The sequence below is a fragment of the Erythrolamprus reginae genome, chromosome 12 (assembly GCF_031021105.1).
Source record: "Erythrolamprus reginae isolate rEryReg1 chromosome 12, rEryReg1.hap1, whole genome shotgun sequence".
NCBI classification, from domain to species: Eukaryota; Metazoa; Chordata; class Lepidosauria; order Squamata; family Dipsadidae; genus Erythrolamprus; species Erythrolamprus reginae.
The window spans coordinates 33,641,181-33,656,858 of NC_091961.1; the positions used below are offsets into that span (position 1 = coordinate 33,641,181).

General features: G+C 50.8%; 1 protein-coding gene across 1 annotated transcript in view; it reads right to left on the minus strand.

Moving 5' to 3' along the window:
* Nucleotides 1–3,160: 3,160 nt before the first annotated feature.
* The window catches only part of CADM1 (cell adhesion molecule 1), a 218,155-nt gene continuing 205,637 nt past the window's right edge, over nt 3,161–15,678 (minus strand). The window contains 2 exon segments of the mRNA XM_070765600.1: nt 3,161–6,726; nt 7,892–8,023. Coding sequence (XP_070621701.1) covers nt 6,608–6,726; nt 7,892–8,023 — 251 coding nt within the window. The 3' untranslated portion in view covers nt 3,161–6,607.

Sequence of the window (15,678 nt, forward strand, 5' to 3'; positions counted from 1 at the left end):
GAGTTGAAGCAGTTTATGTCCAGGATGTGAGGGGTCAGTCAATATTTTCCCCTCCCTCTTTTTGACTCGTGCAGTCTACAGGTCCTCAATGGAAGGCAGGTTGGCAGCCATTGTTTTTTCTGCAGTTCTGATTCTCCTCTGAAGTCTGTGTCAGTCCTGTTGGGTTGCAGCACCAAAACGGACAGTGATAGAGGTGCAGATGAGAGACACAATGATTCCTCTGTAGAACTGGATCAACAATATGGGACAGGCAGAGCCGAAGAGAGATGGACATGCAAATTTTTCTGTGTTGCTAAAGTCTGCTTTTTTAGTCTCTCCCCACATCAGCTCTGGAAGATTGAAATATCAATTACAGATCAATTTTCTCCTTAAGTAAACACTAATGCAGGATAAACAGCATTAGGAGATGCAATCGTAGCATTGCTGACTTCGGGACCGACTGCCTGCTGCTCACAGCAAGTTTAAGCTTGGAGATTAATTAACCTGAGGAGATATCACTTAAGGAAGATTTAAGGCGATGGGGTTGGGGAAAACGAAGCAACCAGGCATATTAAGGAGAAGGCAGCCAGTCTCTAGAAAGGAGCAGCAAACTTTGATTTCTTCTCCTGTGGCTGAGCCTCTTGTTTTCCCGGCTTTAAAGACCAGCTTCAGAGACTTGGGCATTCTCCTTTCATAGATAAGCCGTGGTAAAGCCACAGGCTCATGAAATAATTCTGGCCCACAATCCAAAGAACTAGGAAAGTGTTTGAAAAGCTCCACATCATGGCACCCTCTTATAAAAGGAGACATCTAAAGACTTTGTGGTTTGTTCCCTATTGAAAGCCTGGGTCAATATGTTTTGGCCAAACAGTTACTTTTCCTTATGGACATGAACAAATATCAACCAGGGAAGAGGAGCTAGCATTGAGCTTTTGGAGAACCCCAGCTGTTGCTATGTTTTGGTAGATTCACATCAGCCTGGTGGTTTGCTATTTTATAATCCTATTTGCAAACCCAGGAATCCCTTCTGAGGTCAGTTGGGGGAAAGATCAGAAGCAACCTGAGAAAATATGATTTGACTGAAAGAGGAGTAGATGCTTGGAACAAACTTCCAGCAGACATGGTTGGTAAATCCATAGTCATTGAACTGAAACATGCCTGGGATAAACATAGATCCATCCTAAGATAAAATACACGAAATAGTATAAGGTCTTTTTCTGCCATCAATCTTCTATGTTTCTAAACCCGTGGAGCTGCAGGAAAGCAGACACTCGGATTTTGTGGAACAGATTGCAAATGGTCAACTGCTTGGCCATCAAATCCAGAGGAGGGCCGCCTAGTTTGTCCAAACAAATGTTGACTTTCATTGTGGACAAGATGACAATGTCACGTATGGGATTGGAGCCCACAGGAGTTGCATCACGGCTGACGTTTGCTCCTTAGAATGTACTCAGATATTCTGGGGACACAGAAGAGCAACTGAAACCCAAAGCTAAAGGTGGACCATTTCAAGAAGACTGGGAATGTTGGGGTGACCATTGACCCAACATGAACTCAATTCTATAGGGATTGCCTGGGAAAATAGGCCGAGCAGTCTAGATTTTGATCCAATTCAAGCCAGCAATTATTCAAGAAAAACCTCCTCTTCTGGAACAAATGAACAAAGGAAAGACATCTCGGAGCAGGCCCTCAAGTTCAACTCACTCAAGTTTAGCTTAGGAAGAAAAGCGAATGAGCAACCATTCAGTTTTAGACCAGCTGTTTCTGCCCAAAGAAATCCAGCTGGTTGTCTCTTCTTGCCACCTTTTCTATTACAGCTCAGCCAAGGAGAAGAAAGGGGCTATGAGAGTACTAAGTGGGCTCAAACCAGATAGCAGATCAAACCAGACAGGAGATCAAGGGAAAGAACCAAATCCTGAGAGGTAAGTCCAGATCCCTTTTCCCTTCATCCTGACACTCAAAAAACATCATCAGATGAAGCTTCCATTTGACGAAGGACAAGACGTTGAGAACGACAGGCTGTTTTTTTCTAGCAGCAAAGAGCGCGATTTCTCCAGAGGAAGCGCTCTCTCCTATCGAGTACACTTTTCCTTTTATGGTTTTCATAGGACGATGAATGACGGGGCCATCAGAGGGCCCATCTCGCCTCCCTGCCAACACCAATGTCCGCAGGAAACGTCACCTGCCAACTCCAGTGCCCGCCCTGAAGGAAGCGGGCTTCCCTTGATCTTCCTTTGAAATCAGACAAGAAACCACGGAGGCTTGTCAGGGAATTAAAATCTCCCCTGCAGCTCCATTGGAGAGCATTTCATCACAAATAATTTAAGGGCAAGCTTGAAAACACTACGGCACACCCCGAGGAAGAAGGAAGCCCAGAATCCAGAGGCCTTTCACTCTACCCGTTGGCCTCGCGGGGCTTTCGTCAATGTCACTGTGGGAGCCCTGAGCAGGCAGACCCATCGGAGAAAAGGTCTTCTGGACCACTGCTGGTCAAGATCCTAGACCAGGGATGGCGAACCTATGGCACAGGGGCCACAGGTGGCATGCAGAGCCAAATCTGCTGGCATATGAGCCGTTGCCCTAGCTCAGCTCCAATGGGCATGTTTGTGCCAGCCAGCTGATTTTTGGCTCACACAGAGTCTCTGGGAGGGCGTTTTTGGCTTCCAGAGAGCCTCCAGGAGGAAGGGGGAGGGCTTTTTCACCCTCCTCCCGCTCCAGGGACGCCTTTGGAGACTGGGGAGGATGAAACACGAGTCTACTGGGCCCACCAGAAGTTGGGGAACAGGCCGTTTCTGGCCTCCAGAGGGACTCCAGGGGGTGGGGAAGATGTTTGGCCCTCCCCAGGCATTGAATTATGGGTGTGAACACTAACGTATGTGTGATACTGCGCGTGTATCCAAGGGAAAAACGGTTCGCCATCACTGTCCTAGACACATGAAGGAAGCAGAGGCCAAATTTTGGAGATTCACAAGGTTTTTCAGTGCTGTTGGATCGGGGAAGGCCCTCAGTCTGACCTTCTGGATAAATTCTGGTGCCACCAACAACCATTGAGAAGCAGTTCTGAGGTCCACTTGTCTCAAAGTTGCATTGGCAGGGGGTTCCGTGGGCAAAACCTTCTCAGCTTCAGAGTGTGAGCCATGGAAGACACGAGGGAGAAATAAGCACCAACGGGGTTCGGAGCTAGTTTTGTAACATTAATTTGTTTTTATTAAGAAGACAGATACTTTGTAGTACTTCTTTCTCTTTTGTAAAAATGGTATACATGAACCAATACAAAATGTGAATGGGAAGAGATGGTTATGCGTTTTCTTACACTGTAACATCATCCATGGACACCTTAAACAGAATCGGCCTAAGGGGGCGAAATCAAAACAGGTCTAAGGGCGAGTCGAGAACAAGCTTATTTGGCATGAGCTACGCACCCCTCGCCTCCCTCCGCAACTTTCCTTTTTGCTCGGTCTTAAGGAAAAAAGGGGGGAAGAAATAAAACCACATCCGAAGGACCAAAGCCCCCGAAACAAGTTTGTTCTTTCTCAACTCCTCAACTCTTGGAATCTAAGCCTGCACAAATCAATAGCTAACAATACATTTCAAACAGTGCACAGAACACTTGCAGGAGCAACCGCTGCGAACCCCCTCCTCAAAAGAGCCCCCTCCTTCCCGGGCGGTGATGGAGGGCTATCTCCCCCTCCCCATCCTTTCCTTCGGGGGAGGGCAGGGTTGTGCTCCTGGCGGTCTCTTCCAAGGTGTGGGATCCAAAAAGTTTGCAATCTACCTGAGACGGAAACACCAGTCAAAACACGTGAACCTGAGACATCTCAACAGTATTAAGTCAAAGTTACATCGGGAAACACCGCACTACTGTACACTTTTCCAAAACAAAGATGAGCCGCTCAGCGCAGAGGATGTGCCAGTTCTGGGATCGGTGGTGGTTTAAAAAAAGGGCCCCCTCCCTCTGGAAAAACCATTCAGAAGCTGTCCATGGCCTGCCTGCCAGTGTGCCCCCCACCCCAGCCCCGACCGGGGTTTCTGGTGGTGCCGAAGGCTGAGAAACAAGATGGGTGTGGTACAAAAGGGGTTGGGGGGGCAGCCCAAGGCCGGGTTTGGGTTCATGGCTTAAGGATGGCAAGGGGGGCGGGGGGGGGGGTTGTCGGGGGAGGGAAGATGGGAAGGTTCTTTTTAAAAAGGACGAGATTCGCGTGCCAAATTCTCCAGCGAAAGTTGGACATCTAAAGGTTTCTGCCAATAATTTAAAAATAAATATTTTCAAAAGCCTTTCTTTTTTCCTAAAAAAAAGATGTTGACCTAAAGAGATGCTAGTCTCTCTCTCCCTCCCACCCCTCCCCCACCATAAATCTTTGCAAGTATATAACAGGACAGCCATACAAATCTATCGGTCCATCTCCTTTAAATGCTTCCCTGTAACTCAACCCTGCTTCCAATGGGGGGGTCTTCTCGGAGAGCCCCCGTTTCCCAAAGGGCTCTTCCCCCTTAGCAGCCTTAAGACAAGTGGACTGCAACTCCCAGAATTCCAGCCTTGTCTTGCTGCTGGGGAATTCTGGGCGGTTGAAGTCCACTTGTCTTAAAGTTGCTAAGGTTGAGAGACCTTGTCTTAGGTTTGGAGCAATGCTTCCTCCCTCCTTCCGCCAGGCCAGGGGTAGGCAAAGTTGGCTCTTCTACGACACGGGGACTTCAACTCCCAGAATTCCTGAGCTAGCATGATTGGCTCAGGAATTCTGGGAGTTGAAGTCCACATGTCTTGGAAGAGCCAACTTTGCCTACCCCTGCCCCAGGCTTTCGGAGAGGGAGGTGTCTCCGTTGCCAGCCTTGGGGAAGAGAAGAAAGCTTTAGGTTTCCAACTACCCACCAGGAAAAGGGAGTGTTGGTTAGTTCTTCACTGCTTCCACCACCATGGAAAGATTGACACATTATTGGCAGGTGGAAGTGAAGCCCGGGGAAGGGACCCAAGGCTCCATTTGGAAGTCAGGTGAAATAATAATAATAATATTTCTCTCTCTGTCTCTCTGTCTTGCACACCCACTCAGCCTGAAAAGAATTTGGATCAAGCAAATGAAAAGTTCTCCCGCCAGCCGCTGCGCTGATTTCCTGGGGGGTGGGGGGGCAGAGGCACAGGGGCTGCCTAGCCGGAGACCGAGCCTCACTTCTCTTCCACTCCCCCCCCCCACTGCACTTTGTCCGACAATCGCATCCAAAGGCGTGGCAGGTTTCGCCCAGCCTCTACCTTGGTTGACTTTGGGGTGCCCAATATGGGTCGTCCACGCAGGGGGGTTTGAAGGCCGAGATCACCTCTTGTTGCAAAGCCCCCAAAGGGAAGAAGGGATAAAAACGAGGCCGGAAGGAATGCGCAGAACAAAAAACAAAGGGAGGAAAAGGGGTTTTTTTAAAAAAGAAAAAAGCCAAAAAGGGGGGACAAGTTGGCCGATTCACAGAGTTTTCTGTCTCCAGCAAGTGACAGTGATGTGGGGCCGAATGGGGGAAGCCACCGACGGGAACCAAAATAATCGGAGCCAAACTCAAACCTTTCCTCCCCCTCGTACGAATGTCGTCCCCAAAGGATCTTCCTTTCCTTTCGTGGCAACCGTTTTTTTTGGTTGGGGGAGATCTTGGACAAGGTTACCTGCGGGCTGATGGCGCCCGTCCAGACCTTCAGGAGCGCACAAAAGCCCGGACGGAAAGGAGGTTTGGCTCCCTAGGCACACTTCGCTTGCAGGTGCTCAGGTGAGCACCCGTTGGGCTCCCGGTGAGAAGCAGAACCAGCCCAGGTGCTCCGATTTGCTGCACTGGAAACTGAGGCAGCGGCTGCCTCTTCTCCTACAAAGCCTATTGGTCCAAGCTCTTACAACAAGGGATTGGGATGGATGATGGATACACTCAGTTTCAAACAATGAAATCTAAGGTGTGCTGGTTCTCCTTTGATGACACGGTTTCAAACGACGACAACAAAATAGAACTCAGAATCTCAAACAAACAGAGGGGGGGGGGAAAAGGAGGAGGAGAAGAAATAGTAGAAGAGGAGGAAAAAACTAACAAAACCAAACGAGAGATGAAAAGAAACCCAAACGCAATAACCAACCAGCCCAAATCTCTTCTCAAGGGATTCCAGCAGACAATTCCAAGAAAGACTAGGAGGGGGGGGGGATAAAGTAAGAATTGTATGAAACGGTAGGTTCTCTCCCCCCCTCCCTCCCTCCTCCCCTCCCTCCAAGGAAATAAAAAATAAAACAAGGCACAGAATTTTCTGTAAAGGATGGAACGAAACTAAATCCAAGGTGAACTTGGTCGGAGAATTAACAACCCAAGGATACAGAAAGTGTCACACAGCAGTGTACTTCACAAAGGACACCTTTTTTCTCTTTTTCTCAAAACGTTGGGTCTCCTCAACTCCCACACATTTGCCAGCCGTAAATTTGGAAAAAAATAAAAAATAAAATAAAAGAGAAAGAAAAGGAAAGAAAGAAAGAAAGAAAGAAAGGACACACAAAGAGACAAATTAAAAAAGCCGTAAGCTGGTAGCATCTTCCAACATCATTGTCTTTTATCTTCTCGGGAGGGCCGGGGTCTCCCTCCGCCCGGCCGGCCGTTGGACGCCTCCTGGAACGAGGGGGCTCTAAATGAAGTATTCCTTCTTCTCCTCGGAATTGTTCTGTCCCCCCTCGGCGTTGATGATGGCAGTGTCGGCATCCGCTGCGTCGTCAGCTCCTTTGGCTTCATGAGTGAAGTAAGTACCTGCACCAATGAGAAGGGAGGCCTCAGAGACCCTGCCGGGCCCACTCAGAACTCCCCCCCGAGCCTCTTCCGACCAGGCCTTGCCTACCCTGGTTCCCATCTTATGTGGCAAGCTTTCAGCTAGGACCTTCTCTGCTTCACCCTGTGTGTATAACTAGTTGGGTTTTTACAATACAATGGCGCCTCTACTTACAAACTTAATTTGTTCCGTCACCAGGTTCTTAAGTAGAAAGTCATTTTTCCCACAGGAATCAATGTAAAAGCAAATAAGGCGTGCGATTGGGGAAACCACGGGGAGGGTGGAGGCCCTGTTTCCTCCCAGTAGATCCCTAGAGAGGCCCCACAGAGGCTTCTCCCCACCTTTTCCGGCCCTGTTTCCTCCTAGGAGATTCCTAGAGAGGCCCCACGGAGGCTTCTCCCTGCCTTTTCTGGTTACAGTTTCGGAGGCTCAGGTTCTTAAGTAGAAAACGGTTCTTGAGAAGAGGCAAAAAAATCTTGAACACCTGGTTCTTATCTAGAAAAGTTCGTAGGTAGAGGCATTCTTAGGTAGAGGTACCACTGTATATAAGTAGCCAGCAATGTACAGTTAAAGGAATTAGCACACTATTGCCTCAAGGGCTTGTGCTGCAATCTGCTATAAGAGGAAGTCAGCAGCGTCTCTCTCTCTCTCTCTCTGATTCTATGCTGGTTTGTCTCTATGACTATTCCATTGTAAGGACTACTGTGTGTAGTAAGAACTATGTGTTCTAATGTTGGTCTCTATATGTATTGAGTAAGACCTGCATTGTATATGTATTGACAATATTGGTTGCTGTATTTGTCAACGACTAGGACTGTTACTGACTACGATATTTGCCAAATGTAAATAATATTTGTACATTTAATGTAGGTGGTCTGGTTATTTGAAGTACTGCTCACATCTCTGGGATATTAGGTGGGTATCTGCTACCTCCACGTTTTTCCTCTGGGCCGGGGCAGCACAGCTGACTCCTTAACACCTACCACCCTGCCAGGCCCTTCTTTACGCTCCCACCCCCCGAAAGAAGCTGAAATTATGAGAACCCCGGGGACCCTAAAATAGGCAGGGAGAGGACAGGGGGGACCCAAGGACCCTTCTGCCCTGCCCGATCCCACCTTTGCCGACCAGCCTCCCACTGGCACTGACCTTTGTGTCTTGCGAAGTACCGCCCCAGGATGATGAGGAGACAGAGCATGGCAAAGACCACCACGGCCACCACTCCGCCGATCACCGCATGGTCCACCGCCGTGATGGCGCTCTCTTCTCCCGCTCGAGAATCTGCCATGATGAGAAGACGGTCAGAGGGTGGACCCTGGCATTGCTCCATTGCCCTTCCTCACAGGGGTGGGGCTTAGTTTAGACCAGGGGGGGCCGGCAACTTGGCAACCTGAGGACTGATGGACTTCCAGCTCCCAGAGTTGGGAACCGAAGTCCACGAGGCTTAAAGGTTGCCAAGGGTTTAGACCAGTGATGGGGAACCTATGGCGCCAGAGGTGGCAGGCAGAGCCATACCTGCCGGCACATCAGCCATTGCCTTAGCTCAGCTCCAGCACGCATGAGCGCACTGGCCAGATGATTTTTGGCCCTCACGGAGGCTCCGGGAAGTCAATTCAGCTTCCACAGGGCCTCCGAGAGGATGGGGGTGGCAAAAGCCCAGCCCAGGTCCCAGGGAAACCTCTGAAGCCTGGGGAGGGTGAAAAACAGGCATAATGGGCCCACCAGGTGTTGGGCAACGGGCTGTTTCTGGCCTCCGTAGGCCTTTGGGAGGGGCAGGGGAGGCATTTTTCACCCTCTCCGAGCACTGAATTATGGGTGTGGGCACTTGTGCAGGAGGGCTAGTGTCTGTGAATGCACTTTCGGCACCCGAGGGGAAAAAAGGGTTTAGACCGAGAGAGACCCAAATGGGAGCCCGGGGTTGAGGCTGCTGGGCACCATTGGGGAGCATCTGGCTGGTGGGAATTATTATTATTATTTATTAGGTTTGTGTGCCGCCCCTCTCCGAAGACTCGAATTACTGGACGTTCGCAGAATTGGGAGCAATTGGAAGCACTGGAGACATTAGTTGTGGGACCCTCCCAATACAGGGGACCTACACCTTGTACCTGCAGCCCCAACCTCAAAGAAAGGCCACATTTCTCTAAAGGAGCAACAGGAAGGCTACCTTCTCCATTGTCCAAGGAGGGGAAAAGATTGCGGTGGGCCAACCCTGAACCTCTCTCCGTGCCAGAGGTGGGCTGCTAAGGTGAGACGGTGACATGGGCTCGCCCCCATGGCTCTGAGTGCTAGCGGAGTCCAGTGAAATTACACTACTGCACCTGGGGAGGTAGTGAAATCACACACGGACACGCAGGTGTGACCATGGCTCTGAGTGCTAGCAGAGTCCAGTGCAATTACACTACTGCACCTGGACAGGCGCACCTGCGTGTCTGCGCACGATTTTGCTACCTGCCCAGGTGCAGTACCGTAACTGTGCTGGACTCCGCTAGCACTCAGAGCCACGTGGGGCAAGAACATGTCACCGTTCCACCTTAGTGGCCCCCCTCTCCTTTGTGCCCCTCTCCATTATAGGAGATTTTTTTAAAAACCCGCACCCTCAACCTCTTCTGAACTGAAGACAAAAAGCCATCATTGCCTATTGCTTCTATTTTATTTATTTAACATCTTGCCTCGCAATTAATTTGCTTTTATGAGCCGCTCTCTCTTTTCTTCCCCCCCTCCCCAAATGCTCTCTGTCGGAAGAGGGATGTCTCGCTCAGCTGGGGGGAAGCCGTGGTGAACCCCGAGTGAGGGATGGGCCCATAAAATTAATGTATAGCAATGTAAACAATTTTAATTTAGGGGCAGGGGCTCCAACAGCCCCCCCTGCAACTCTAATGGCAGCCCAGATTTATAAGGGAGCAAAAGACAATTATTCTCCTGTTGATTAATACATTAAGACTTTGGAACGGAAGCTCAGCCCTGGTCGCCTTTACCCCCCCTCCCCCCCTCTTTTTTATTTTATTTTTTTTGATCGAGTTTAACCGTGACACTTCCATTAAAATGATTTACTGGCCGTCCCTTACAATTTAAGCACAGCAGCAACCGAAATGGTAAAATTCTTTTAACTTTACATGATTTGTGAAGTCCGATGTGAGGGATTTGCCATTTAAATCTTTCGCGACAAGAAGTGCTGGGCCAATAAAAGCCCCCTGCCCACCCGCCTACCGGAGAGAAATGCTTTTTCGCCAGGAAGAGCCGGTGGTGCAAATTCCAGCCCATTTTTTAAGAAAGATTGATCTCTCCCCCGAGTGGGTCCTCTCTCTCGGAGCCCCCTCCCCCGCCCTCTAATCGTGTTTGAAGTTTATCGATCAAGCGTGCCGCTCGGTGACAGCTGCAGGTAAGGGGGCTTCTTGGAGGAGAGAGGAGGCTTTCAGTCGGGTGGGGAGGGGGGAAGGATTTACGATCCCCCTGAATAGCATCAAATCTGCGCCATGATTAAACACTCGGAGGTAAGTAAATAACTCCCGGCCGAAAATTGCTGCAAAATGAACATTAATTAAAAAAAATATAGTTCCAATTAAGAGTCTTCTCCAGAGGGCCTGTTAGATGCTGTCCAGGCGAACTGTCTGATTGGGATAGGAAGAGCAAAACCCTGGTTCCCACCTGGGGAGAGGAGGAGACAGGTAAGGGCAACCCGGAGGGCGCCAGAGGGAACGAGGCTGCCCCTGCTGTGGGTCAACCCCCAACCTTCCACCCACGGCAAGGGAAGGGGATCAGGCAGGGGCAGATGTAGCTCCACTTAATCTCCACCTGCAAGTGGCCCTAGATCAGTGATGGCAAACCTTTGTTTTTTCGGGTCCCAAAAGAGTCTGAGTACCCACATCCATAATTCAATGCCTTGGGAGGGTGAAAACAGCTTCCCCTGCCCCCTGGAGGCTCTCTGAAGGCCAGAAATGGCCTGTTCTCGGAAGGCCAGAAATGGCCTCTCTCTGAAGGCCAGAAATGGCCTGTTTCCCAACTTCTGGTGGGCCCAGTAGGCTTGTGCTTCGTCCTCCACAAGATCCCAAGGGTCCTTCCTTCTGCCTGCAAGGTGAGTCCAGGTGCCTCTAGACCAGGGGTGGGCAAAGTTGGCTCTTCTGTGACCTGTGGACTTCAACTCCCAGAATTCCCGAGCTAGCATGATGGGCTCAGGAATTCTGGGAGTTGAAGTCCACAAGTCACAGAAGAGCCAGCTTTGCCTACGCTTGGTCTAGACCAGCGTTTCTCAACCTTCACAACTTTGAGTTGGGTGGGCTTCAATACTCAGAATTCCCCAGCCAGTAGCAGCATCCCCCCTCCCCAATTCTACCTTTGAGCTTTGGCTCAGGTGGGAGATGGGAGGACCTGCTGGGACAGGCCAAATGGGTCCCTCTCTTGGCTGCTTTGGGGGTGGATGGGGTTCTGTGCTTTGCTGCCTCTGCCGAGTGCCCAGACCCAAGTGGTGGTTGGTCCCAAAGGTGTTTTTTTTTTCCAAAAAACAGCTGGGCTTTCTTGTTTTGTTCTTCCCCCCTTTCAACTGATGTTAATGGGGAACAGCAGCTTCTCCCAATTCAATGTCCTAAATCCTCATTGGTGAGTGAGGGTCTGCGGATGAGGAGAGGCTTCAAGGAACTGTTCCTCCTCCAGACCCTGGCTGGTTTAAAGCCCCCGGGGTACATCCAAGGCTGGGCAACGTCAATCTGGGTGGACATCCCCTCCGGGACTCACAGGCAGGCGTGGCCAGGTGGGTGGGGAATTCTGGGAACTGTAGTCCAGCTTTTCAATGGAAGAAATGCCAAGACGATTTATGGACAGTTTAGGCCAGTGATGGCAAACCTATGGCACAGGTGCCATGCAGAGCCATATCTGCTGGCACGCGAGCCGTTGCCCTAGCTCAGCTCCAAGGTGCATGTGTGTGCCGGACAGCTGATTTTTGGCTCACACAGAGGCCCTGGGAGGGCGTTTCTGGCTTCCAGAGAGCTTACGGAGGGGATGGGGGAGGGCGATTTTACCCTCCCCTGGCTCCAGGGAAGCCTTTGTAGCCTGGGGAGGGTGAAACACAAGCCTACTGGGCCCACCAGAAGTTGGGAAACAGGCCGTTTCTGGCCTCCAGAAGGTGGGGAAAACTGTTTTTGCCCTCCCCAGTGTGTGCCTGTTCTTTCGGCACCCCCAGGAAAAAAAAGGTTTGCCATCCCTGGTTTAGGCTACTTCATATTATCTATCACTTTCTGTTGGAGGTATTTTGAGCGTCCAAGAAGATTTATCTGCTGATCCACCTGGCAATTGAGCAGTTGGGGTCCACCAGTTGGGGTCCACCAGCATTCTTCCTTAGAGGGGACCATTGCCGACTGATGTACCCAAAGCGCCTCTGCTGAACAACTGGGGGGAATCCCAGAGTGGCCTGTGTGGAACACTATCATTTGACCTTGACAACAAGGGGCAGCTGAAAAGCCCCGTCCCAGCCCACCTGCTCTCTTAAGAGGAAGGCGGAAGCTCAAGGACGGCAGTTCAGGGCTGAGTGGGGGAGACTTTCACCGGCAAACTCCGAGAAAATGCCACATTTTCCGCTAATCCTAATGTGTTATTCTTTCTTCCTTAAGGTTTGCTTTTCTCAGCACCAATTCAATTACAGATGCTACAAATCCTTCTGACATTTAATTCCTTCTTGTCAGACTGAGCAGTAAACGTAGATCCATGCACGGCGTTTTCATTAAGATGTTAATATACATCTTAGCCTGCTAGCGTTTCTATCCAGGTGTCTCCCAGGAAGAGGTAGGGGGAGGTGGGGGACAGACCTGTGCCCAGCGCTCTCTGCCCGGGCCAAAAGAGCCACCAGCGGAGGGAGGAGAATCCCATATTCTCGAGGGAGGGGCAGCAGCCTATGCCATTCACCAACCCCCACATCATTCTACTTAAGAACCTGCTGTGCAACGGGCAAGAAACAAACCTATCCTTGGCATCAGAGCCTTTGCCCTGGAAGGCCAACCTTGAGAGCCCCAGAGATTCCCACTGCAAGCTTACTCCGTGACCTCCAACTTGGGGGGCAGGACCACCAGTGGGGATGCTGCTGCCTGGTCTGGAGCTGTGGCTCAGAAGCGCCTTGTCCAATGCTAGGAGAGACTCCCCAAAACTGGACAGCATCAACACGACCTCCGCTTTGGGGCTATGGAAACAGCAAAAAATGGTTCCCATAACAACAACAACCCTAACCCAGCCACAAATTGGTACAATCTTCACTATGCACTGCCAAACTTTGGAAGTCTATCAATAATAGGAACCACGAGTTATCTCATTTACAGCCAGAGTTTAAGCCGGGATCTCAGAAAGATGTTAGCTCTTCTAAGATTTAAGCTTCGCCAGTTCCATTTCCCTCACATCGTACTCACAAAAATTATCCCACAAGCGCTTAGAACGGCCCATTCCCAGTGGTGAAATTGTCTCAAAATACTTTTAAGAAACCAACATTGTTTGCACAGCTGAGTGACGGGTTGCAAATAATCACCTTCTTGCTTGGGATCGGGGATGGAGGAGCTATTAACGCAGACCATTTGAGGAAAAAAAACAACTTCAGCTGAATTGCAGCTGTTTTCCCCCATTGTGACCGATTCTTCCTCCTTCCCAACTGCCTCCACCTCCCTTGATGTCCCCCAAAGCTTCAAAGCCTCGTCCTCCCCGGAATGAAGCTGGAGCTAACCACGTTCTGAGCCCAAAGAGGAGGGAGGAGGGCACGATCTCCTGGCTTGATAGCAATAGCATTTAGATTTACATGCGGCTTTGTAGTACTTTTCCAGCCCTCTCTAAGTGGTTCACAGACTCAGCCTCTTTCCCCCAACAATCTGGGTCCTCATTTGACCCACCTCGGAGGATGGAAGGCTGAGTCAACCTGGAGCCAGTGGTGAGATTTGAACTGCTGAAGTACAGCTAGCAGTTAGCTGAAGGAGCCTGAAGTTCTGTGCTCTAACCACTGCGCTACTCCGGCTTCCTTCCTTCTTTCCTTCTTTCCTTCCCTCCTTCCTTGCTTCCTTCCTTCCTCCTTCCTTCCTCTTTCTTCCAATAGCACATATATACCACTTCCTAGTGCTTTCCCAGCCTTCTCTTAGCTGTTTACAGACTCAGCCTCTTTCCCCCAACAATCTGGGTCCTCAATTGACCCACCTCGGAAGGAGGGAAGGCTGAGTCAACCTTGAGCCGGTGTTCAGATTTGAACTGTTGAACTACAGTTAGCAGTTAGAAGCAGCCTGCAGTCCTGGGCTCTAACCACTGCGCCACCCCGGCTCTTGAGGGTCACAGGGGACAGAGAAGGTTCTCCTAACAGAGAATATTCAGAGCCAGTCGGGACCCTTGAAATCCAGGCTGCCCATAACCACACCGGCTTCTCTACCACCGGCTGTGTCACATACTGGGAGTGCTGGCAGAGGAAGGACAACAAGGCTGCCCGCAAACTGGGTGCAAACTGCCCAGAGGGGCTTCCAGCCATGTTTCCTCCTCTTGCTCCCCCTAAGCACCGTCTACAAGCTGCTGTTGCTGTTGACATGTTGAAGGCACCATAGAAGCCGAGCACTTAAGGAACCCAGGACGTTTCGTCGCGGTGATTTACCTCTTGTGCTCCGCGGGGCCTCGCTTTCTCCGGCTAAAGTTATGTCGGCCCAGGTATTAACGGGTTCTCTTTAGGGAACGGGAGGGGTCGCGCCAGACCAAGTTCCTCCCGTCCGCATTTGTGCTGTAAAAGCGAAAGGGCTGATGGATGGTTACCGAGTGGGCTCAGCCTGGCTGTTAATTGTGGCAAATTTAGATTTAAGGCTTCCTCTTACAAAAGTTCTAACTGCTCCTGTTGTAAAGGAAGGTTCGGTGGCAGGAGCGCCTCGCCCCCCTCTGGCCTCTCCCCGCAGACTGCAGGGCCATCCATCAGGGGGACGGAGGCAGAGGGGGGCTGCGAAGGGGGAACGGTGCTTGCCCCCCTCCCCCCCGTGGTTCTGAGTGCTAGCGGAATCCAGTGCCGTTGTGCTATGGCACCTGGGCAGGTAGCAAAATCGCGCACAGACACACAGGTACGCAGGGGCAGTAGCATAATTGTGCATAAGAGGTACACCTGTGTGTCCACATGCAATTTCGCTACCTGCCCAGGTGCAGTGGCAGAATTGCGCTAGCACTCAGAGCCACAGGGACGAGCACATGTCACCATTGCCTCCCTCACCCCCACCCCCGCGGAAACATTTTGGTTTCCCCATCACCTTCCCCTCTGGACAATGCTGCAGTCGCCACCCCCGGAAATGCCCAACGGCAGACGAGGCCTCTCTGCCACAAAATGCACAATGGAAGCTGGGGGCACATCAAACTTTCCAGGAAAGGCTGCTGCACTGGAGACTGGAAGGAGTTGGGTGGCATATAAATTAGATTAATAAATAATAAACCTCAGAATCCAGAGAGGGGCCAAAACATCCTTCCCAACTGCAGCCCTGGCGTTTCCCCTCCCAGTGGGACCCACACCCAAAGGGCTTCACCTTCCTAGATGCACCAACTCCACCACAACGAAAGAAGGAGCAGCCTTTGCTTCAGGCAACGAGAAATCTCTCCCCTTCCTTTCCTCTAACGCAGCGGTAGGCAAAGATGTGGACTTCCACTCCCAGAATTCCTCAGCTAGCATGAATGGCTCAGGAATTCTGGGAGTGGAAGTCTACGAGTCATAGAAGAGCCCACTTGGCCGACCCCCACTCTAACGGATGGAGACCCCAGATTCTGCCCTGAAAGACTGCGAGAGATGCCCACGGTCCCCTTTCTGCAGATATTTAAAGCTGGGTCTGATCCAGGGTGTCTTCCACAGCCTGGCAAAAAGAGACTTTATCCAACCTCTCCTTCTCCTGGAATGCAGTGATGGGCTTCCAGAGACCAACTAGACCAGGGGTAGGCAAAGTTGGCTCTTCTATGACTTGTGGACT